The sequence below is a fragment of the Dunckerocampus dactyliophorus genome, chromosome 2, assembly GCF_027744805.1.
Source record: "Dunckerocampus dactyliophorus isolate RoL2022-P2 chromosome 2, RoL_Ddac_1.1, whole genome shotgun sequence".
NCBI lineage: Eukaryota > Metazoa > Chordata > Actinopteri > Syngnathiformes > Syngnathidae > Dunckerocampus > Dunckerocampus dactyliophorus.
The window spans coordinates 30040519-30063890 of record NC_072820.1 but is presented as its reverse complement, the minus strand read 5'-3'; the positions used below and the strand labels follow the sequence as shown (position 1 = coordinate 30063890).

The following is a 23372-nucleotide window of genomic DNA, read 5'->3' as shown; positions in this document are numbered from 1 at the left end:
GTCATCTACAGCTACAGCTGAGTCTACAGCTACACTTAGCAGTAATCTTTATTCATTGCTGACAAACCAGCTGATCATATGGCCACTTACAATGTTAGAAACAGCTCTCAGTATGATGTAGTACAAACTGCAGCCATAAAATAATACTACTTCTAATAATAATAATAACAATAATAATAACAACAACAATAATAATAATAATAATAATAATAATAAACACTGTTAAAAGCCTACTTCTTAAAAATATACACTATTGTCTGTCATTATTTTAATAAATAATAAAGTCAACATTTTTGGATTGTCTTGTGCAGGTTGACTTGGCTGTTATGTGCCCTAAAGCTGTTCACAATCTGTTGTAAAAAAATATCAGTAGTATATTAGTGTTATTCAGTTCACACAACGAATGACTGCAATAATTTATTGGAAGAAGTTCTGATTGTTTTTTTTTCTGCCTGTGTAACAAACCCTAGCCTTTAAAAAGACAACAGCCACAACACCAAGTCAAATATTTGGATACAGTTTCTAATTCAATAACATGAGCAAGTGTAACAATCTCCGTATTGTATTACATTAAATATTCCCAATATTTGAAGCTTTGATCATAACGTCCATTTCCAGTGCGCTACAAAAAGGTGCTTTTGGCTGCAAACGTGTTATCTGCGTTGACAACAGCGGCCACGGCTGCCCACACATGGAATTACACAATGCCCAACTGATACATTCACGGGTTACAAGTACCGCTACTATAATACTAGTAAAAGTAACAGCCAATATAGTTGTAATAACCATAAAAAAGGTAGGCTGTTGAAGCTTCTTAAGCACTTTTTGTTTAATCATATGCCTATGCTGGTATATTAAAAAAAAATATTTGTAAATGCTAGCTGCTTCATTGGTAAAACCACTTAGAAATTATTTTTAAAATAATTATTTGCACTGCCATACATTCAGTACTGCAGCTCATGTGAACTAAAGTAGCATCTGTGCATATTGTGTCACTACAGTAACGTTCACTTTTTAAAAATATGATTTGGTAATTTTGGACAAAATAAGCAGACTATGATGTCAATCTGATACTGTGTTTCTCAGTTGAACCGTTTGGTACTTTAGAGTGAGGTGATGGTCCTGTGGATGATGTCCACGCACTCCCTCAGCTGGTGCTCGTTGATGGTGAGGGGAGGGGCCAGGCGGATGATGTCGCCATGGGTCGGCTTGGCCAGCAGCCCGTTGTCACGGAGGAGCAGGCACACCTTCCACGCATCAAAGTCTGAGTAGGTAGGAAAGTTACATAAGTACCCCGGCCTGCTCGAAAAACATACACTTGCGATGTAAAAACAGACACACCTTTGGTCTCCCTGATGACGACGGCGTTGAGCAGGCCTTTCCCTCGCACCATGGTCACAATGTCTGATGGGAGCTTCCTCAACTCGGAGCGCAGTAACTGTCCCATTCTCTCAGCGTTCTCTGCCAGCTTCTCCTCCTCCATCACCTGTGAACAGCACCAGTTTAAGGACTGTGAATACGAGTACATCACGGTTCCTTGGCATCAAAGAGGTTAAAGGGATAGTTTTGATTTTTGGACATGAAATTGTATGACATCCCCATCAGCAGAGTTGTCCATCAACAGTGACTTACCCCACACTTGGTTCCACTGAGTTCTGGCCGGATTTCGGTGAGGAGAAACATAGTTCCAGTTAGTTGCTAGGGTTGGTTGGTTGGTTGGTTGGTTGGTTTAATTTATTTCGAACACGCATATGTCCGAAAAGGAGTAGGAAGAAGCAGAGCTTATTTAATCCTACCCCCTCTTCGTAGCACATCAATTGCTAATACATGTGTGTACATACAAACACGTGCATACATATATATACACCTACATCTGCACCTACACAAGTACGCACATTTTTACATATACAGTATACAGGTACACAAATGATAAAAAAAAAAAAAAGTTTTTTTTTTTTTTCCTTTCTCCATTTTTCCTCCTTCTCCTTTCCTTTTCCCTTTCTATTTATCCTGTCCTTTCTCTCCTGTTGATATCCACATCGTCTTTAGTGTTGCACTGCTACTGACGCTGGGTTTGTATGCAAGAGTTCCTTTTATTAATTATGTCGAGGTTATTGCTGTGGAATGTAGTCCTTCTCTGTCTTGTAGGGTGTTTCCTCATAGTAATATGATCTTTAATATGCATCCAGATCACTGATATCTTGGACAACAAGCACTCTTGCGACTCCTGGACTTCCTTTTAGTTTGATGTAGATTTTCTCGTTAGTGCTCCAAGTGTTTTGAATCTTTCCTTGCTTCCTCAGGTCTCGTGCTTTCCTGGCGATGTCGGAATTGCGTTTTGTGAGATGCTCATTCATGTAGACGTTGGTGCCTCTTAGCTTCTTTCCCTGTTTCAGCAGTGCAGCTTTGAATTCCCTGTTGGTGAACTTAATGATGACAGGTGTGGTGTTGTTTCTGCCATGGAGTGGGACGCAAGTGTCAATACTGTTGACATCGACATCCACCTCCTTCAAGTGTAGGAAGTTAGCAATCTGCTGCTTTATTGAAGGAACATCTCTTGACTTGGGTGTGATTTGGAGCCCTGTGAGGACCACATCATTCATTCGTGCCATCTGATCCATCTCGTCAATGAAGTTTTTAATTTGCTCCTTGATATTCTCCTTTGCTTCTTTCTCTTCCTCAAGGGTGGTGCGAAAGTCAGCATTATCCTTCAATAATGCCTTGATTTCATCTTGTAGAATGTTGATATCATTGCATAGTGTATTTTCTTCCCTGGGGTCTTTAGCGTCCTTAAGATCAGTACATGAGGTGGCTTCCATATGGTTTATAGCGTCCTTGAGAACAGTGCGCAAGGCAGCGTTATCTTCCAATAATGCCCTGATATCATCCTGCAGAACCCTAACATCCTTGCAAAATGCTGTATTTTCTTTACGGTTTATCGCTTCCTGAAGAGCAGAGCGCAAGGCAGCATTGTCATTCAGCAGTACCTTAATGTCATCCTGCAGAGCCTTGATATCTTCCATAGATAGGGTATTTAACCTCCTTAAGAGCAGCACCCAGGTCTGCATTTTCATCTTGCAACTTCTTGACCTCTTTTCTTAGTTTTTTGATATACTTGTTCTGTGCTCTATTTTCTTCCATAATGTTTGTGATTGACTTACTCTGTGCTCTATTTTCTGCCATAATGTTTGTGATACCATTCCTTATAATTGCATTTGAAGCTGAATGTTTCGCTGCCATTGAATGCAGTTTCTCAATTGCTTGCATTATTTGTGGTAGAGTGATCTCTCTACCCTCGAGGAACTCCTTGGTAGCCTTCTTAAACTCCAGGTATCCTGGAAAAAGGGCTTCTATTTTTATGTCCGCGTCAGGGCCTGAATCATTTTCCTCTTCGAGTTCAGATACAGTATCATTTTCCTTTGTGTTTGACATTGTTGCTAAGCAACCTCTTTGAACTTCAGCAGTTCGCTAACTAGCTAGACTTGCTAGCAGGTATCTATACTTGTATCTGTACCTCTCGACTATCCAAGATAAAGGAATTCAGATGGGGGATTCAGCCATCAGCGCTGATCCTGTGCTCATGAAGTGTTGTCAGAAAAGCACCAAAATAGTTAAAATTTCCAGTATCATCAACAGAGCTCCTGCCATACACGTCCTTCCCCGTCAAGGAAAAAAAAAAAAAAAAAACTTAAAGAGTGTGGCTTCTCAAAACAATATGCGTTCAAAAGAGTAATACATTTGCATCACAAAAATGCCTGCTAAAAAATAAAATAAAATCAGACCTCACAATTGCAGTGTTACTTTCTCTTTTCCGTTATATCACTGCAAGTGGCGAAGATGGTGTCATTACGCCAGAGTTGCAGCCATCTTGTTTATGTATGTGTTCCACAGTGGAGGAAGATGCGAACGTGGCAGCCATCTTCAGCACATACACAAGAATGGACAGGCGAAGGCATGCAGTGACATATCGGAAGACAGAAAGTAATACAGCTGAGCAACTAAAGGGAACTACATTTGTCATTACCTAAATCTGACCACAACTCCGCTCACAGGGCCAAGTGTGGGGTAAGTCACCACTGATGGACCACACTGCTGTTAGGATGTCATACAACTTCATGTCAAAAAATCCAAACTATCCCTTTACAGTGCCAATATGTTGGATGTCAACCAGCAGAGGGTGCAAGTAATTCAGGTCCAGGAAGTTGGCTGGCTGAATGGGCTGCAGAGGAAATCACAACAGGAAGTACATGTTGTGTCGCAGCTGCTTATCAGTGCCGCCCTTCCCAATACACAATACACGTTCTGTGCGTAGGGCCACCCCCCCCGACACACACACACACACACACACACAAGTCTGTGTGTCTTTTTGGCACAAACAGTAGTTCACTGTGCTACCATCACTTAGGAATTAAGGGTTCACTCAGACTGGGCCAAAGGCATAAATGATATCATATAACATACTGTATTTTTGATGAGCAAAGCTACTGTGGGCTTTTACTTGTTTTTGTAATATTGCAAAAAGAAGGGTGCCAAGTCTTATGTGAGCAAGTTTTTTTTTAATGTTGTGTTGTTTATTGTTTTTAATGTGACTATGCTTCTGCCCTCTTGGCCAGGTCTCCCTTGTAAAGGAGATCTTTGATCTCAATGGTACTAACCTGGTTAAATAAATGCTAAATAAAATAAAACAGACACCTCTTAGTGCTGTGTGTTGTCCCTTGCACACTAGATTTTCCGTTTGTGAGGGTATTGACACTGACCTGGAGCGCGGCGATGGCTACCCGACAGGCAATGGGATTACCGCCATATGTGGACCCGTGCTCCCCAGGCTTGATAGTCAGCATGATCTCATTGTCGCACAGAACGGCAGACACCTGACACGCATTAAATGTTGCACAATCAACGTTTTTTGTTTTTTTCTAATCTATAACATTATAAAACAACACAGCAGATTATTTTACGGGGTAAACTCCTCCCGAAAGAGCTTTTCCCAAGATGACCACATCCGGACGCACTTGCTCATGGTCCACAGCCAGACGCCGCCCGGTGCGGGCCAGGCCTGTCTGGACCTCATCAGCAATCCACAGCACCTGGATGACATTTTTCAAATACACACACACACACACACACACACACACACACACACACACACACACACACACACACACGTGTCAAATTATGATTACATTTAATTACATATTGTGTGACATATTTGTCACACAATCAAACAAATTAAAAAAAAAAATTAAAATATTAGTCAGTGACAACACAACTGAACACAAAATGCAGTTTTTAAATGAAACTTTATTATTAGGGGGGAAAAAAATAAAACTCCAAACCTACATGGTTTTCACACCATGTGAAAAAGTGATTGCCCCCAAAGCCTAATAACTGATTGGGCCACTCTTAGCAGCAACAACTGCAATCAAGTGTTTGAGAGGGACTTGCAATGAGTCTCTTACAGCGCTGTAGAGGTATTTTGGTCCAGTCATCTCTGCAGGATTGTTGTAATTCAGACACATTGGAGGGTTTTTAAAAGGTCGGGCCACAGCATGCACATCAATAGGATTCAGGTCAGGACTTTGACTAGGCCACTCCAAAGTCTTCATTTTGTTTTTCTTCATCTATTCAGAGGTGGACTTGCCGGTGTGTTGTGGATCATTGTCCTGCTGCAGAACCCAAGTTTGTTTCAGCATGAGATCACAAACAGAGGCCAGATGTTCTCCTGCAGGATTTTTTGGTAGACAAAGATTTCATGGTTCCATTTATCACAGAAAGTTTTCCAGGTCCTGAAGCAGCAAAACTACCCCAGACCATCACACTACCACCACCTTATTTTACTGTTGGTATGATGTTCTTTTTCTGAAAAGCAGCATTACTTTTACACCAGATGTAATGGGACACACACCTTTCAAAAAGTTCAACTACCACAGAGTATTTTTCCAAAGGTTTTGGGGATCATCAAGATGTTTTTTGGCAAAATTGGAACAGGCCTTAATGTTCTTTTTGTTCAGCAGTGGTTTTCATCCTGGAACTCTACCATGCAGGCCGTTTTTGCCCAGTGTCTTTCTTATGGTGGAATCATGAACACTGACCGTAACTGAAGCAAATGAGGCCTGCAGTTCTTTGGATGTTGTTGTGGGGTCTTTCGTGACCTCTTGGATGAGAGGTCGCTGTGCTCTTGGGGTCATCTTGGTTGGCCGGCCACTCCTGGGAAAGTTCACACCTGTTCCATGTTTTCGCCATTTTGGCTCTCACTGTGGTTCGCTGGAGTACCACAACTTTAGAAATGGTGTTATAACCTTTTCCAGACATCAGACAAATATCAATTAAGTTTTATCGGAGAGGGGGAATCACTTTTTCGCACAGGGTCATGTAGGCTTGGGTTTTTTCACCCTTAATAAAGGTCATTTAAAATTTGCATTTTGTGTTAAGTTGTTTTGTCATAGACTAATATTTTATTTAGTTTGATGATCTGATGTAAGTGTGACAAAAATGCAAAAAAAACAAAACAAAAAAAAAAAAACAAAAGTGGCTAAAAGCGACAAAACACAACTGATACTCCAAACCCCATTAATAAGGCAAGAAATTCCACTAAGTAATGCTCACAAGGCACACACATGAAGTGAAAACCATTTCAGGTGATTGCCTCATGAAGCTCATTGAGAGAACACCAAGTGTTTGCAGCGCTATCAAAAAAGCAAAGTTTGGCTACATTGAAGAATCTAAAATATAAGACATGTTTAGAGTTATTTCACACTTTTTTGTTTAGCACATAATTTAGCATGTGTCCATTCACAGTTTTAATGGCTTCAGTGAGACTCTAGTCATGAAAATAAAGAAAACACATTGAATGAGAAGGTGTGTCCAAACCTTTGGCCTGTACTGTACACACACACACAGACACACAGTATATACAGTATCTATATATCATACTACGAAACTGATGGTCATTGCTATCCATATATTGCATAATATAATAACTTTTTTGTTGGAAAAACAATTGCAGCTTTTTTGGTCTGGTTTGCTAGTTGTTTTTTTTTTTTTTTTTTTAAATACACATGCAATAACAGTCTACACCAACTGCACCCTTCCCCTTATTCTTCCGATTGGCTAAAATGGTGTAGTGATATCACCTGTTGCTTTGGGATGACAGTTTCAGTTTCTAAAATTGTCATTGATATTGATTGGGGTGTCCAAACTTTTTCCATGGAGGGCCATATGCCGAAAAATGGAAAGATGTGGTGGAGGCAGTCTGCTAGCATGAATTAACTTGAGATTGTGCACGGAACAAATATGACATTAGCACTCAATAACGTCATCAAACCTTAGCTTTATGTATTTCCACGTAGTATCAGCATTTGGGACCAACTATGTGGTGAAAGAAAAACAGGAAAAATACAGTTTAAGTCTTATCTGTGTAGCGTGGGAGAAACTTAGCACATGCACGCGACTATGGTGCGTTCAAGGACCGTCAAAGTGGGAGATGTCGCCGCTTACAACAAACACCAAAAAAAAATGCAAAAAGTGGGGGGGATTTCTAATTGTATATTATTCTTTGAATAAAGCAATCGCTCATGTTTCCAAAGTTTATATTAGGAATACGCCGATAGATCGGGCACCGATTAGTATCGGCCGATTTCCGTAAAAAACATGTGATCGCCATATGTCGATAAATGCCTTTCCAAGCCGATTGCCGTGCGGCGGCGACATGACAACACAGACATGACATGAATGTGCACCTGTGCTGTGTCACATAGAGTTGCAAACACCGGTATTGAGCAGACAAGAAAAAGAACTTTGTCCCGTATTACTGCGAGAATCAACACTAGACTGTAAAACCTCCAATGGATTCAGTTTGACAACTCAACACAGGCTATGCCAATCGATACCAGTGTGTCACTCCCTTGTCAAACCTATTGGTGTTCGACTTCTCTTGCATCTTTCTGTACACATTTTGCCTAGCTGTCCGCAACTAGCCAACTAGAATTATCCGCCTAGCTTCTAGTCTTCTGACTCCAAAATGTGACTTTTTACCACAGTGACATTTTATTTTTCAAAACAAAACAAGCAATGCGGTTAATTTGGAGCTCTTTTTTCTCCCACGGGAAGTAGATATTACATCCATCAGGTACGGAATAACTTTTTCCCAGTGTTGTCATTATACTATATACAGTATATTGTCCTCCAAACACTATTTGTGCGTTGTTTAATGAACATTACCTAATGGCTCTTTACCTCTAATGGCGGCCCTTGCCAATAGACAAAATAAAAATACTCACACTGTGTCGCGTGCAAAGCTCCCTGACTTTGGTCAGGTAGCCGTCGTCGGGTACCACCACTCCAGCCTCGCCCTGGATGGGCTCCACCATGAAGGCTGCGACATGCGGGTCCTGGAGGGCTTTCTGCACCAAAGGAAAAAAAGAATTTAACAGGGTCAATAAGGTCTGCTGACAAGATATGCTTTGTATATTGCAGTCTGCATGTCTGAGGTGATACGCAATTGTGAAAACTGCATTACACTGGAACTCTACTTTAAAGTACACAAATAGTCAGCCTCATCTATGAGCAACAGTATGCCTGTATTGACTTTGCAGATTATAAATATTTCCTACCTCTAGCTGCTGTTATCATTTATCAACATATAAATTAAACAGATTAGACTGTTTTATAAGCATGCCTCTTAGGCACCCTCATGTTGCTATTTCACTTATTTAACAGAGTAACATTTATACAAGTGGACATGGTGTCGGAACAAAGCACCTCCAGGGCTGGAATGTCGTTGAACGGGACCAGCTCAAAGCCTGGCATGTAGGGACCAAAGCCTTCGTAGCTGCTGGGGTCAGTGGAGCTGGAGATGGCTGCAAGGGTGCGGCCCCAGAAGTTCCCATCTGGTCCAAAACACACACACACACACCCCCCGACAAAATAATGAGCATTTTATTGTAAAAAAAAATTGTCAAAGAAAACCCAATCCACGATGAAGCAGTTCATTACTCGCAAAGATGATCTTGGCTTTGTTTGTGGGGATGCCCTTCACATTGTAGGCCCACTTGCGCGCCAGCTTGCAGGCAGTCTCGCCACCTTCGACGCCTACAAGAAACACAGGTGAGCATAGCAAAGACGTTCCACGTAAAAGGGATGTGGGCCCATTTTTTACCCGTGTTCATGGGTAAGACCTTGTCGTATCCAAACATGTTTGTGATATACTCCTCGTAGGACCCAAGAATGTTGTTGTAGAAAGCTCTGGAGGTCAGGGTGAGCTTGGAGGCTTGGTCGTTTAGGGCGGCGACGATCTTAGGGTGGCAGTGGCCCTGGTTGACAGCACTGTAAGCGCTCAGGAAGTCAAAGTAGCGGCTGCCTTCCACATCCCACACAAAGACGCCTGAAGGAAAAGCAGGTAGGTTGTGTAGCAATCAAATAGTACTATACAGTAGGGGTATCACAACATCTCGACACAAGATCTCCAGACATTAAAACATGACAAAATTTCTCGTTCAGAGAAAAAAAAAATTGTCTTGTGGGTACTAGGCCTGGGATGATAATCACACAATAAACGAAAATGAACTGGATATTTTTGGCGGCGTGCCTGTTTTCCTCATCTCCCTCCTCATTTGTTTCAGCACCTTGGCACCTTTGTTCCATTGAATGGCATGAATGGAGCGAGCCCTTTTGTCAGTCATACAGTTGCTTTGTCTCTGTGGGTGGAGGCGGGGCCACTAGCATACACACAGAGTGCTACGTAGTATAAATTAAAAGTAGTATATTGCAATATATTCCATCCATTTTTTATGTTGCTTATCCTCACTAGTGTTGCGGGGGTATGCTGGAGCCTATCCCAGCTGACTTCAGGCGAGAGGCGAGGTACACCCTGGACTGGTGGCCAGCCATTGTAATATATTGTCACACATTTTTTTAATTGTACTTTTCTTAAAAGTAAGTATAAGTAAGTAAGTATAAGTTATGTTAAAATGTTGTCTCGTCTCGTAGACCCAATCTCATGTTTTGTCTTGTTTCGTGACACCCCTGCTATACATTACTGTTATGTTGGGTTATATGACCAAAAAAAAAAAAAACACGATAAGAAGAGTAAGTCATACATTTATTTCATTTAGGTGTAGATCTGGATTGTTTTTATTGTTTGTACTAAATTAGTGCTCTGGTTCAATTACAAAAAAAAGCACATATCTCCCAGTTTTGTTATTTTGGTTATTTTACAGCTAAAATTAAATGTTAAAAAAGCAATTGTAGACATACATGCTATTCATTGGACAGCAAAATAATATTACTGAAGGATATTAAGTTAATACTTTTATTTGTTCTTTGCTGCTGTAACATGTAAATTCCTCCAATGCGGGATTATGTATCTGGATTATGAGGATTGTTTTGGCAGTTTTTTTGGGTAACATTTTCCATAACTAGAATGTCCAGGAGCCACTTCATTTTAAATTTTACCTGAAATATTAATATAATATAGAAAATATGTAAAATCGATGGGGGAGTTTTTATGTTGCCTAAAAAGAGAAAGCCAAGAATGCACATAATGGGATGCAACTTTTTCACCTACAAAGCCTTCTGGAAAAAAATGCTCCATTTACATAATGTAACCTGCATATTAACTGAGCTGCCGCAACTGCTGCATGCTTTTTTTGTTTTTGAGTTTGGAAAAGGTAACGCTAGGTGTAGAGTTTGTTTCTCTGTTGCTAAGTGAAATCAATGCGCCCAGGAGGGAGGTTCCGGGAATGTTTTAAACAACCAAAATACGGCAAAATACTGTAAGTATTCCATGTTTGCATGAATGTACCTGTTACTACATGGTTACAGCATGGATATAAAACAAACATTGTTGGAGGTTTTTGGAGGTGTTTTTAATAACGGGCTGTGTAGGCGGAATAGGTGTGTCCCATTATGTGCATTAATGAGCTGCCTCTTTTTATATCTTTACAAAGCACATAAAAACGAAAGACACGTGTTCATGTATCACATAAGGATTGTGGATAATGGGCAAAATTCCCCAAAATTTGCAATTTTCTTTCAACTGTACTAAAACGTTCCTTGTAACAAATGTAGACAGTAATAGTAACAGATTCCCTTTTTTGCATGTATCAAATTAACTACCAAAAAGAACAGACAGCCTTGTGGAACCTTTAAGTGTCAAGGACCATTGTATGAAGGTGTTGATCCAAACTCAGACAGCCATGCCTTGCCATGACCTCACCTTCACCCCTCTCCAGGGCTACAGGCAGGGGATGGTAGTTGTGTGCCCCGTACTTGTCCTCGCGGGCGTAGATCTCCTCAGAATTGAGCGGCTGTTCCAACTTTTTCTTGGAGGCTGCTGTGGAGGTGAGACACGGCCGCCCTGAGTGGACGCTGCAGCGGAGCAGCGGAGCGGAGTTTCGCAGGCTGCGACCCAGCTGGAGAACCACTGATTTCATCCTGGTGTGGTAGAGTCTGAGGAGAAAAAACAGTCAGTCATCGTCAGACAAAAATAAATCAGGGTTCATCTAAGGTGAAACTGAAACACTTTCAACTCCTGTTTTCTGTAATTATCTGCAGGTCTGGAAACTGTATACTGTTCCCTCTCTGCTAGCTCAATGATCCTGTTCCTGGGATTGCCTCCCAGTCGCATCATTATAAACTAGACTACAAAGCTCACAGCAGCTACTAAAGTTCCATAAAGCAATGCCTGGATTTGTGAAACACACGACTCAGGTCTGCTGAACAATGCTTTTCTTTCACACAGGACACAAAAGAGGACACACCCACCCACCCACCCACGCACGCACGCACGCACGCACGCACGGACGGACGGACGGACGGACGGACACGAACACACAAACACACGCACACGCAGAGCAAACACGGTGCAAGTGTGCACAGTTAAGACATTTTTGGACACCATTCAACCTGCCCCTTGAAGATGATAGGCTGTTAGGGTGCTGCCTCCAGCACACACTCACATATATGACCGAATGAAAGCTAAATAAAAACCTGTAATGTGAGCTATCAAGAGTCTAACATTAGTACTAGCATAACATGCTATTACGTTAGCTAAATACTCACTTATTAAGCTAGCAACTTGGCATTTAGCTGTCAGTATTTTTAGCTTAGCAGAATGGCAAGAAGGAAAATACACGATTACCAAATAGGAGGTTGAAGCCCCGATGTGAGTTGTCAAGTGTCAGGGTAAGAGTTTGTCCAACGCCTGAAGATTCCGCGTCGGTCCAAATTTATGTGCGAGTGCTTCAAACGGGAATATGTAGCGGGTGTGACGTCAAAGGACACGCCCCCATGTTGCAACCTTCGACTTGATTGCGAGATCAAAGTCAAGATCATTTTTAAAAACACGTCGTTTGTATCAAATGTTTAACAAATAAACGCCGTACTTAAAAGCAAGTTATTAAACACCCAGCGCTGTTATTTTCAAGCCGCTAAAACACTGGCAAAGACTTAGCAGGAGTGATTGACAAGCAGACCGAGGGATCTGCTGAGCGCATGCGCATTGAGACGTTTCATCATGGCGGACACCGTCTGGCCGAGCTGTGCGAAAAGTTTAAAAGGTGTCATTCTTGACATGTGTGGAGTTTTGTACGACAGCGGGGAGGGCGACGGAGTTGCCATTCCTGGCTCCATTGAAGCCGTGAGGAAGTGAGTGTCTAACGGCACTAAAACACACATTTTAGTGTACACACACGGTCATTTACGATCTATTTGTTTCTGTTTGTGAAGGCTCAAAGCTTCTGACCTGAAGCTGCGGTTCTGCACCAATGAAAGTCAGGCATCAAGAGATAAGTTTGTTGCCAAACTTCAACGATTGGGCTTTGACATTTCCGTGGAGGAGGTCTTCTCTCCTGCACCCGCAGCCGTGGCAGTGTTGAAGCAAAGAGGGCTGCGGCCCCACCTGCTGGTGTATGACGGTAATGCTGGGCTAGTCATACCGAGAGTCACGTGTTTATATTAAGCCTAGTATAAATATTTATTGTAACGTGAATGACGACAAATCACATATGCAGCTCTCAGCCACTTGGGGGCATATTTGTATAGTACAGTTTTCCCAACATAGCAGTCTCGCTAAGTCACTGAGTTTTTTTTTTTACCTAATTAAAATAGTGAAAAAATTCATTATTTCACAGCGGTTTATTTGCGATGAAGGAAGCTAATAAGCTAACCATGTCCCAGAAAAGATCCGGAATCTCATCCTTGACTATTACAACAACTTTAGTCTAAGGGGGGGGCATCTGGGTCTTCATCATCAGCATGGCACCGTCTTGAGAAGGGCATCATCACAAGCTGTACCATCTCCGTAACCCTGTTTGCGTTGGCCATGACAATGCTAGTAAAATCAGCAGAAGGGGAGTGCAGAGGCCCCTTGTCAAGATCTGGGACCTGTCAGCCCCCAATTCGAGCCTACATGGACGACCTGACGGTAACCATGACATCAGTACCCGGGTGCAGGTGGGTCCTCAAAGGCCTCGAAAAGCTAATTTCTTGGGCAAGAATGAGCTTCAAACTTGCCAAATCCAGGTCTCTTGTTCTTCAGAAAGGCAAGGTGACATACAAGTTCCGCTTTGCTCTGGGGGACACTGAGATTCCATCCGTGTCTGAGAAGCCGGTGAAAAGTTTGGGGAAGCTCTTCACCAGCAATCTAAAGGACTCTGCAGCTCGCCAGTCAACCTCTGATGACCTCAGCGCATGGCTTTCTGCCGTGGACAAGTCGGGACTCCCTGGAAAATTCAAGGCTCGGATTTACCAGCACGGAATTCTGCCCCGTCTTCTCTGGCCTCTTTTGGTTTACGAAATTCCCATTACCACCGTGGAGAACTTCGAAAGGACGATCAACCACTTCCTCCGCAGGTGGCTAGGCTTCCCAAAGAGCCTCAGCAGCATAGCCTTCTATGGCCGGAACACCAAGCTGCAGCTTCCGTTTAGCAGCCTTGTGAAGGAGTTCAAGGTCACCAGAGCCAGAGAGGTCCTGCTCTACCGAGACTCCTCTGACACTAAGGTCTCTTCAGCGGGAGTGGAGGTCCAAACAGGAAGGAAATGGCGTGCCCAGGAAGCGGTCACCCGAGCCGAGGCGAGGCTGCAGCACAACATCCTGGTGGGCACGGTGGCATCTGGGCGGGCTGGGCTCGGGAGCATTCCAACACCTTCCTACGCCAAAGCCAGGGGGAAGGAGAGGCGAGATCTCATTCAGGGGGAGGTGCGGGCAGAAGAAGAGGAGGTTCGCCTCAGCAGGATGGTGGGCATGGGCAAGCAGGGGGCCTGGACCAAGTGGGAACAGACTGCTGACTGGAAGATCACTTGGGCAGATATGTGGAAATTGGATCCATTCCGTATCAAGTTCTTGGTTCAGTCAATTTATGACGTCCTCCCGAGCCCGCCCAATCTCTTTACCTGGGGCCTGGCAGACTCACCTACCTGTCAGCTCTGCAGGAAGAGGGGTTTGATGGAACACATTCTGAGCTGCTGCTCCAAGGCCTTGGCAGATGGACGATACCGCTGGCGCCATGACAAGGTCCTGCAAGCATATATCGGGTCCTGGGTCTCTTTGGAATCTGTGGGCAGCAGAAACAAAGAGCCATCAAGAACATCTTGGAAGCTGCTGAGAAAGCTTCCAGGTGGCTCTGGATTAAAAGGGCTGAGGCGTGGCGGAGTTTTGTTACCTAGACACAAGTTGGGGGCTGATCATCCCCGGCTGGGTCGCCTGGAAGAGGGTGTCCGGGACCTAAGACCCGAAACACCCGATGACGCCAGGTTCATTCACTGACGATGTGTCTAGGTTGCACCTCAAGGTGTATTATATCATTAAAATAGTGAAAAAATTCATTATTTCACAGCAGTTTATTTGCGATGAAGGAAGCTAATAAGCTAACCGAGTGTCATGATTGCTCACAGAGTTGACTCTGCGGAAAACACCACCTCTAGTGTCTCAGCAGAGAATTGCAGACACTTGCTTAACCCAGAAGCATTATCCTGGTTTATTGCTTGCACCAATGTATGTATGCCTTCACTCTTCGACAGCGCTCCTCCCGGAGTTTGACAGCGTCAACAAGAGCGACCCGAACTGCGTGGTGATTGGCGATGCGGCTGAGAAGTTCTCCTACCAGAACATGAACAAGGCCTTCAGGGTCCTGATAGGCCTAGAGAAGCCAGTGCTGTTCTCTCTTGGCAAAGGGTACCAAGGATACTCTCATAAACGAAGTTAGTATGGTCAACATTTCCCTCAATTATCTTTATCTTTCCTCGTGTCTTCACAGGAAATATTACAAGGAGATGGATGGTTTGAAGCTGGATGTGGGAGTTTACATGAAGGCTCTGGAGGTACAGCAGACATAACATGAACAAATACAGTAAATAAAACTTGTATTTACTGTAAGTGCTGTAATTAAGCGTTAATAAGAAGCCCCAGCGACTATAGGAGACTTAATTGGAGCATTTACTGTACAAAAAACATGAATATAATATAAATTTGATGACATGAAAGTTTGATGTACTCTAGTACGCCTGTGATGTGGAGGCCGAAGTCATTGGGAAGCCGGCGGCTTCATTCTTCCAATGTGTTCTCAATGACATGGTGCTGCAGTCACATGAGGTCAGTAGAAGGAGACACATACACAACATTAAAAGTAAAGCAGTCGGGGCTCCTTCACCTGATGGCCTCATGTATACGTCTTATCTCTGTGCTGTTGGCACATCTCTATATCCATAGGCTATATCAGGCCAGGACAGACGACCTTCACGCCCGTAAGATAGATAGGTTTATGTCAAGATATGCTTTGCTTTCAATAAGATCTCTGCTGACCTCTTAAGATCTCTAGTTCCTGCTTGCTCAACAAAAAAATAATGCGATAATCAACAATGGTAACATCCACAGAGATGTCCTCAAAGACTGTATAAACTATACTGTATGTATCTTTATTTATTGGTTATATATCATCATTAACATTCTGTGATAACATTGTTTTGTAGATGTCTTTTTTTAAATGATCAAAGGTGAAAAAAGGAAGATGCTAAGAACGTTGTGGCCTTCAAGGGGTGCCAAAAAATGGGCAAAAAAATTCACCTTTAATATACAGCAGTGGTGTCCAAAGTGCAACCCGGCGCTGGTTGTTTATTGGCCTGTGGCACATTTGAAAAATACAATTAATCAAGAAAATAAAAAATAAAATTAAAAAACCCCAGCAAAAATGGAAAAAAATAGCTGTAATTTTATGGCAATAAAATTGGTTTGGTTTGATTTAATTTTATGTGAACATGCATGAAGGTTACAATGGAATACATCTGATGAATCATTTCACAGTTCCACATGTCCAAAAGGAGTAGGAAGAAGCAAAGCTAATTTAATCCAACCCCCCATCCATTCCACATCTAGGACAGTACATATTATTCACTTCCTGCGTGCCATGTAATATTTTTCCATATAATAATCAGTGTAATAATAAATAAATAATAAAAAATAAAAACAAGCATGACAGAACAATCATTGTGATGATCAAGACTCTTCTGCCTTGTATTTAGCAAACATCAACTGCTTGTATTGTTTTTTTGAATTTGCTCATCTCTGTACATTGTTTGAGTTCCTTACTTCCATAATTTAAATCAACATACAGAAATGCTGTGGGTTTTCAGCGTTGTTCTCGCATATAAGTGTTTTAGGTTTAATTTTCCTCTAAGATCATATTTCTCCTCTCTTATATAGAAATACTGTGTGATGTTTTTGGGTAACAAGTTATTATTAACTTTATGCATATTTTATCTGTTTGAAAATTTACTAAAATTTTATATATAAATATGAGGGGAATAAAGTCATAATAGTTAAGAAAAAAAATTGTAATTTTACGAGAATGAAGTTGTAATATAATATAATAATATACTGTAGTAACAGTATATTATAATGTATATTAACAGTTATTGAAATTAAAATTAAATGAATTTAATTAAACAACAATCACTAAAATTGAAGTAGAAATATAAAATTAAAAAAAGGTTATTTTCTAAAGTCATTTTAGGTAAAACAACCAAAACAAAGAATACAGTTGCAATTCTGGGAAAAGGGTTCTAATCTAACGAGAATAACGTCAAAATATTATCGATATATATTATTATTATTATTATACAGTTAGCACAGTTGTTGCACGCACGTTGTCACGTAATCTCTTAACTGCAGGTGATGATGATCGGCGATGATCTGGTGAATGACGTCGGCGGTGCACAACAATGTGGAATGAAAGGCGTACAAGTCCGAACGGGCAAATACAGGTCAGCGAAATCCACACACAGCCCTATCACCGTGAAAGCAAACACTGGTTGCATTTAACAAGAGCAAAAAATAATAATAATATTTCTCCAGTGTTGGCAAATAATCCTTTAATTTCTTGGCAGTAGAGGGCGCTGGTACTCCAGGTTTGTGTTTTTTGTTGCCTGCTCTTCACAAAAAAAGCTCATGTTCCTCTTGAGAGCAAAACCATCACTTTTTTTTGTAAAGCTTCCAGATTTGTACATTTTATTGTGACGCCTCCAAGAATGGCGTCACCCTCTCCACACAAGTGAATGCCTACGTGGTTGCCAGTCAGTGACAAATTTATGATATGGTAATGGAGGCAACTAGGCTGTGTTGGCCATGGTGTAATTATAGACGAGTTGATTATTGAAGAAAAAATGTGCTTTTGTGGGTAAAATGGGGCTTAAATGAAGAGTCATGATAACAATACAGATGTAGGACACATGAAACCTTGCCTTCATACATGTGCTGCTATTTGTTTGGGCCACAATCCAGCGATTAGTCTGAATGAACTCCCACGCCGCCCTGGACTGGCAAGGCAATCTCGGTCATGTGACCACAGTAATCTTGGTGAGCATCATTCATGTGTAACCCCGCTGCTAGAAGAGTGCTTGTGCTGAGTATTTGTGTATTACAGAAATATGCGTAGGATTTGTAGTCGACTTATCACTCTTCTGATGACGCGTTCTTGCCTCTTTGACTTCTGACCTTGCAATCATAAGATGACCCTGCTTAAATTTGATTGACACAGTCAAGAGAGGTACAGCAATAAATAAATATGCCGTAGAACCTCTGAAGTTGATGCATCCCTGGATGCTCGTCGACTTCTTTGGAATTCCCTATAGAAAATAATGGAAATATAATTGATCCGTTTCAGGGACCAACTGTGGCCTTCCTAAAGCCTTTTAGTTATGCAGGCAATGTTTTAAGTAACACTCATTACGGCCATACAAGTGTAAAAATAAGTTAGCCATGGCAAGTAGTAAAACTAAAAACAATACATAGGAAAAAATGGAAATTGAATTAATCTGTTCCAGGGTTGAGCGATGGCCATCCTGTAATGTTTCAATACTATTTACTGTTATTCAAGTGTAAAAAGAAGATTGCCACTGTTGATATTGAAACCTAAAAACAATAAGTCACTTTTTAACATTCTTATTTGTCATGCAAGTGTAAAAAAAAGTTAACCACTGCGAACAATAAAACGTCAAAACAGTAAACATCACTTTTTAACATTCTTACTTGCCACACAGTGTAAAAATAAGGTAACCAACCGCTAACAGTAAAACGTAAAAACAATAAACGTCACTTTTTAACATTCTTTAAGTGTAAAAAGAAGTTAACCACTGCTGATACTGACACATAAAAATACATTTCACTTTTTAAGTGTAGAAAAGCGCTTATAGAGGTTAATTGGTTTCAGACTCATCCGCGTGAAATGAATTTTCGCGATATAGGATTCAATGTTAATAAATTGAATATTTTCATGGTTAGAGCATGGAAAACGTGTTTATACCTTCTAAATACAGATTTTAACATTATGAGAGCCATGTGTACATGATATAACACCCCTATAGTCACCTTTACACTCTTATAATCCATTCGTCTGTGTAGGCTCTCAGTCGTACAGGAGTTGTCCATCGAGGGAAAGGCTTCTTGAGACGTCATCTGTACTTCTGTGAAGAAGGTGTCGGACGTTTCGCTCCTCATCCGAAGAGCTTCGTCAGCGAACTAACAAGTGCTGGTAGCCTCAGGGTCCAAATTAAACCTCAAACCACCATTGCGATTCAATGATGGGTTCTGTTGTTTGACAAAAATAGCTTCCTTTACTCCTCTTTCAAACCATCTGTTTTCTTTGGCCAAAATCTTTACATCGCTGTCCTGAAAAGAGTGATTTGTTGCTTTAAGGTGTAAATGTACTGCTGATTGAGGACCACTAGAATTGTCTCTGCGATGTTGATAAAGCCTTTTTTGGAGCATTTGCTTAGTTTCCCCAATGTAGTGCTCTTTGCATTCCTCATCTTTACAGTGGATGGAATAGACCACATTGCTCTGTTTTTGGTTTGGAGCCTTGTCTTTAGGATGCACTAAATGTTTGGAAGGCCATGGACACATGGTGTAGCCTCCCCAGGGTATAACCTATGTTACATCTGTCTGTCAATTAGTTCTTCCTTCTCTAACTTTTGGAGACAGTCTATGATTTCTTATACCTACTGGATGGGTCCCTTTTAAGTTGCTCATATGTGTTGGCATCACTAATTAGACTTGTTATTTTTTCTTCATAGTCCAATGTGTTGAGAACCACTGTGCATCTGCCCTTATCAGCTGGTAAGGCTCTCACATCCTTCTCAGGGACAAAACCAAGGCACTGGTTTAGATACGTGGATGACACCTTTGTCATAATCAAAAAACAAGAAATTCAGTCTTTCACAGATCATATCAGTGCGGTGGACACCAATATCAAATTTACTCGCGAGGACACTAAAGAGAACCAACTAGCCTTCTTAGACTGCAAGGTAATTATAGGAGAGGACAGACAGCTACTTACAGAGGTCTTTAGAAAGGCCACACACACTGACCAATACCTGCTTTTTGAATCAAACCATCCACTACAACATAAACTAGGGGTTATTAGGACCCTCCAACATAGAGCGAAACAAATACCAACGAGTGCTGAGGGAAGGAAAAAGGAGACACAACAAGTCCAGAGAGCGCTCTCAACCTGTGGGTACCCGCGGTGGGCTTTTAACAAATGGCAAAAGAAGAGAGTAGGGAAAGAAACCCAAAAGCCCACAGAAGCAAAAAGGAGAGGAGTGGTAGTCCCTTATGTAGCGGGGGTCTCCGAAAAACTCCAGAGGATCTTATGGCAACACAAAATTCCTACCTATTTCAAACCAGTAAATACCCTGAGACAAAAATTAGTGCATCCTAAAGACAAGGCTCCAAACCAAAAACAGAGCAATGTGGTCTATTCCATCCACTGTAAAGATGAGGAATGCAAAGAGCACTACATTGGGGAAACTAAGCAAATGCTCCAAAAAAGGCTTTATCAACACCGCAGGGACAATGCTAGTGGTCCTCAATCAGCAGTACATCTACACCTTAAAGCAACCAATCACTCTTTTGAGGACAGCGATGTAAAGATTTTGGCCAAAGAAAACAGATGGTTTGAAAGAGGAGTAAAGGAAGCTATTTTTGTCAAACAACAGAACCCATCATTGAATCGGAATGGTGGTTTGAGGTTTAATTTGGACCCTGTGTTCGGCAGGTTACTAGGACCAAAACCCACAGCTCTTAGTCTTGCAAATGAGGTGAAGCCAGGGCCGAGCCAGAACAATAGATGCTAATAAGCCAGTATCAGAGTCGTTCATACCTAACTCAGGGAGCGACACTTCCCTTTTATTGGAGGTGTTAATAGCAGGAGAGGATTATACCACTACTCCGCCCAGGCTTAGTATAAGGAACAAATAGAAGGAGGGTGCTGGCACACCAATTCCGCCCACTCTTACTATATTTAAGGCCTAGGCTACCACCACTTGTTAGTTCGCTGACAAAGCTCTTCGGATGAGGAGCGAAACGTCCGACACCTTCTTCACAGAAGTACAGATGACGTCTCAAGAAGCCTTTCACTTATAATCCATTGTTTACACCACATTGCAAATCTTATGCTGCAGGGACTCGAGACAGCCGCTAGCAATCAAGCTAGCGAGCTAACAAGCTAGCAAGCGAGTGACCCTGGAATTTATTTCTTCTAATCTTAAGCCAAAAACTTAGCACTTCCACGCAGGATGGGAGGAGAACTTTATTTTCACTCTATCATGTCAGACATGCCATGGTTGACTTCATGACTTCATGCAGTATTAAGGTAATGTCTCAATGTTTTGTGTCATTCCTGCAACCTAGTGACCAGAATACTACATATTAGGGCTGGGTGATATGACCTCAAATCAATATCATGATAAATTGGGTAGTTTTATCTCGATAACGATAAATGCACGATAAAACCCCGACCACTATATTCAGACCTGATCAAAATCTTAAGACCATTTGAAAAATTACTAGAATTTGCATTTTGCACATTTGAATCTTAATGAGGTTTTAAGTAGAGCTACAATATGCAAAAACAAGAAGGGGGAGTGAGACAAAAAACATTTGGAACTTGTAATTTAAACAAACACACACAAAAAAGTGAAAGAGGTTGTTTAACGCCTGATCAAAAGCTTAATACCACAGGCTATAAAAGTCAAAATCTGCTCAAAATGTTTATTTTCTGTCAGGCATTCCCACTGTCATGCCCTCCTGATGGTTAAAGCTAAGAAGCTTTCTCTTTTTTAACGTGGTCGGATTGTGGAGCTGCATAAGCAAGGCCTCTCGCAGCGTGCCATTGCTGCTAAGGTTGGGAGCAGTAAATCAGTCATTCTACATTTTTTGAAAGATCCTGAGCATTATGGAACAAAAAAGTCAAGTGGTAGACCCCAAAACAATCACACCTGCGCTGAGCCGGAGGATCCGATTGACTGTCCATCAAGACACAGGGCGGTCTTCCACCCAAATTAAGGCCCTTACTGGTGCTGACTGCAGCGCAATAACCATCAGACGGCATCTGCAGGAAAAAGTTTTAAAAAATGAATTCAAAGACCTCGTCTCCTTCAACGCCACAAAACTGCCCATTTAGACTTTGCCAGGGAGCATCAAACATGGGACATTGAAAGGTGGAAAAACGTTTTATTCTCTGATGAGAAAAAATGTAACCTTGACGGTCCAGATGGCGTCCAACGTTACTGGCATGACAAGGAGATCCCACCTGAGATGTTTTCTACCCGGCACAGTAGAGGGGGGTCCATCATGATCTGGGGTGCTTTTTCATTCAGTGGAACACTGGCGCCTCAGCTGGTGCGGGGTCGTCAAACGGCAGCTGCTTACGTGCAGATGTTGCAGCGGGCATCCCTCATGACTGAGGGCCCTCGTCTGTGTGGTAAGAGCTGGGTTTTTCAACAGGACAACGCTGCAGTTCACAATGCTCGCTTGACCAAGGACTTCTTCAGGGAGAATAACATCAGTCTTTTGGACCATCCTGCATGTTCCCCTCATTTAAATCCCATAGAGAACATTTGGGGATGGATGGCAAGGGAAGTTTATAAAAATGGCCATCAGTTCCAGACAGTTGATGCCCTTGGTGAAGCCATCTTCACCACTTGGAGCAATGTTCCCACTAGCCTCCTGGAAACACTAGCATCAAGCATGCCCAAACCCATTTTTGAAGTGATTAACAAGAACGGTGGAGCTACTCATGACTGAGTCCTTCTGAGAACATTTTTGTTCTGGTTTGGAGAGTTTTTTGTTATTTTTTGAGCGATAGTCTTAAACTTTTGATCAGCTGATAAACAGCGTATTTCAGTTTAATTGTTGTTTTCAATCAATTATTATTTCATGTTGACAATGTTTTTTGTCTCACTCCCCCTTCTTGTTTTTGCATATTGTAGCTCTACTTAGAACCTCATTAAGATCCAAATGCGCAAAATGCAAATTCTAGGAATTTTTCAACTGGTCTGAAGATTTTGATCAGGAGTGTATCTTTGCCATCTGAAAATAATTGCAGGAAATGCAAATTAACTGCTTTTTGTTGATTTATTGATCAACTGGCATACATTACTTTCAATGAAATGTAATGCACGTAATGGGACACACCTATTTCGCCTATAAAGCCTTCTGAAAAAACCTCCAAAAAGCGCCAACAGTGCACCATTTACATGTGCTTTAATGTGCTTTGGGTGGTTACGACAGTTTTCATACTCACTTTGCATTTCATGTTCTTTTGCTCAACATCATCTTTGTGGAACCCAAAATAAATCTCTATGGGACTGTGGTCCACAAATATGAATGTATCATACATAGCCTGGCATACTACATCCTGTACGCACATGTACTAAGCTACATCCTGTACACACATGTACTAAGCTACACATACAGCCACATAACATGACTGGCATCACGTCTCATGCAATTACAGTCAAACTTGTCTATAGCGGCCACTGGAGGGAGTCTGCAAAAGTGGCCGCTATAGGCAGGTGGCCTCTATAGACAGGTGGCCTCT

General features: G+C 41.7%; 2 protein-coding genes across 6 annotated transcripts in view; one reads left to right on the top strand and one right to left on the bottom strand.

Moving 5' to 3' along the window:
• Positions 1–404: 404 nt before the first annotated feature.
• Positions 405–12889, bottom strand: oat (ornithine aminotransferase). Of its 3 annotated transcripts, none has more exons than XM_054769567.1 (10): positions 12743–12889; positions 11216–11448; positions 9158–9382; positions 8995–9090; positions 8761–8888; positions 8280–8402; positions 4959–5087; positions 4758–4871; positions 1342–1486; positions 405–1264 (listed from the first exon to the last, which is right to left on the bottom strand). In XM_054769567.1, exons 2-10 carry the CDS (start codon positions 11430–11432, stop codon positions 1104–1106), a joined length of 1338 nt encoding a protein of 445 aa, XP_054625542.1. In that variant the 5' UTR covers positions 11433–11448; positions 12743–12889; the 3' UTR covers positions 405–1103. The 3 variants fall into 3 exon arrangements, with proteins under 3 accessions (XP_054625542.1, XP_054625541.1, XP_054625543.1); XM_054769566.1 differs by lacking the exon at positions 12743–12889 and adding an exon at positions 12140–12304; XM_054769568.1 differs by lacking the exon at positions 12743–12889 and adding an exon at positions 12140–12304 and having other exon boundaries at positions 5013–5087.
• Positions 12011–23372, top strand: part of lhpp (phospholysine phosphohistidine inorganic pyrophosphate phosphatase) — a 51486-nt gene continuing 40124 nt past the window's right edge. For 2 of the 3 annotated variants that reach the window (XM_054769571.1, XM_054769570.1), the window contains exons 1-6: positions 12011–12645; positions 12727–12914; positions 15019–15172; positions 15255–15318; positions 15497–15589; positions 17165–17256. In XM_054769571.1, the coding sequence (XP_054625546.1) occupies positions 12515–12645; positions 12727–12914; positions 15019–15172; positions 15255–15318; positions 15497–15589; positions 17165–17256 (722 nt within the window). In that variant the 5' untranslated portion in view covers positions 12011–12514. The remainder of the gene's footprint in view (positions 12646–12726; positions 12915–15018; positions 15173–15254; positions 15319–15496; positions 15590–17164; positions 17257–23372) is intronic. The other variant, XM_054769572.1, reaches the window with a different exon arrangement.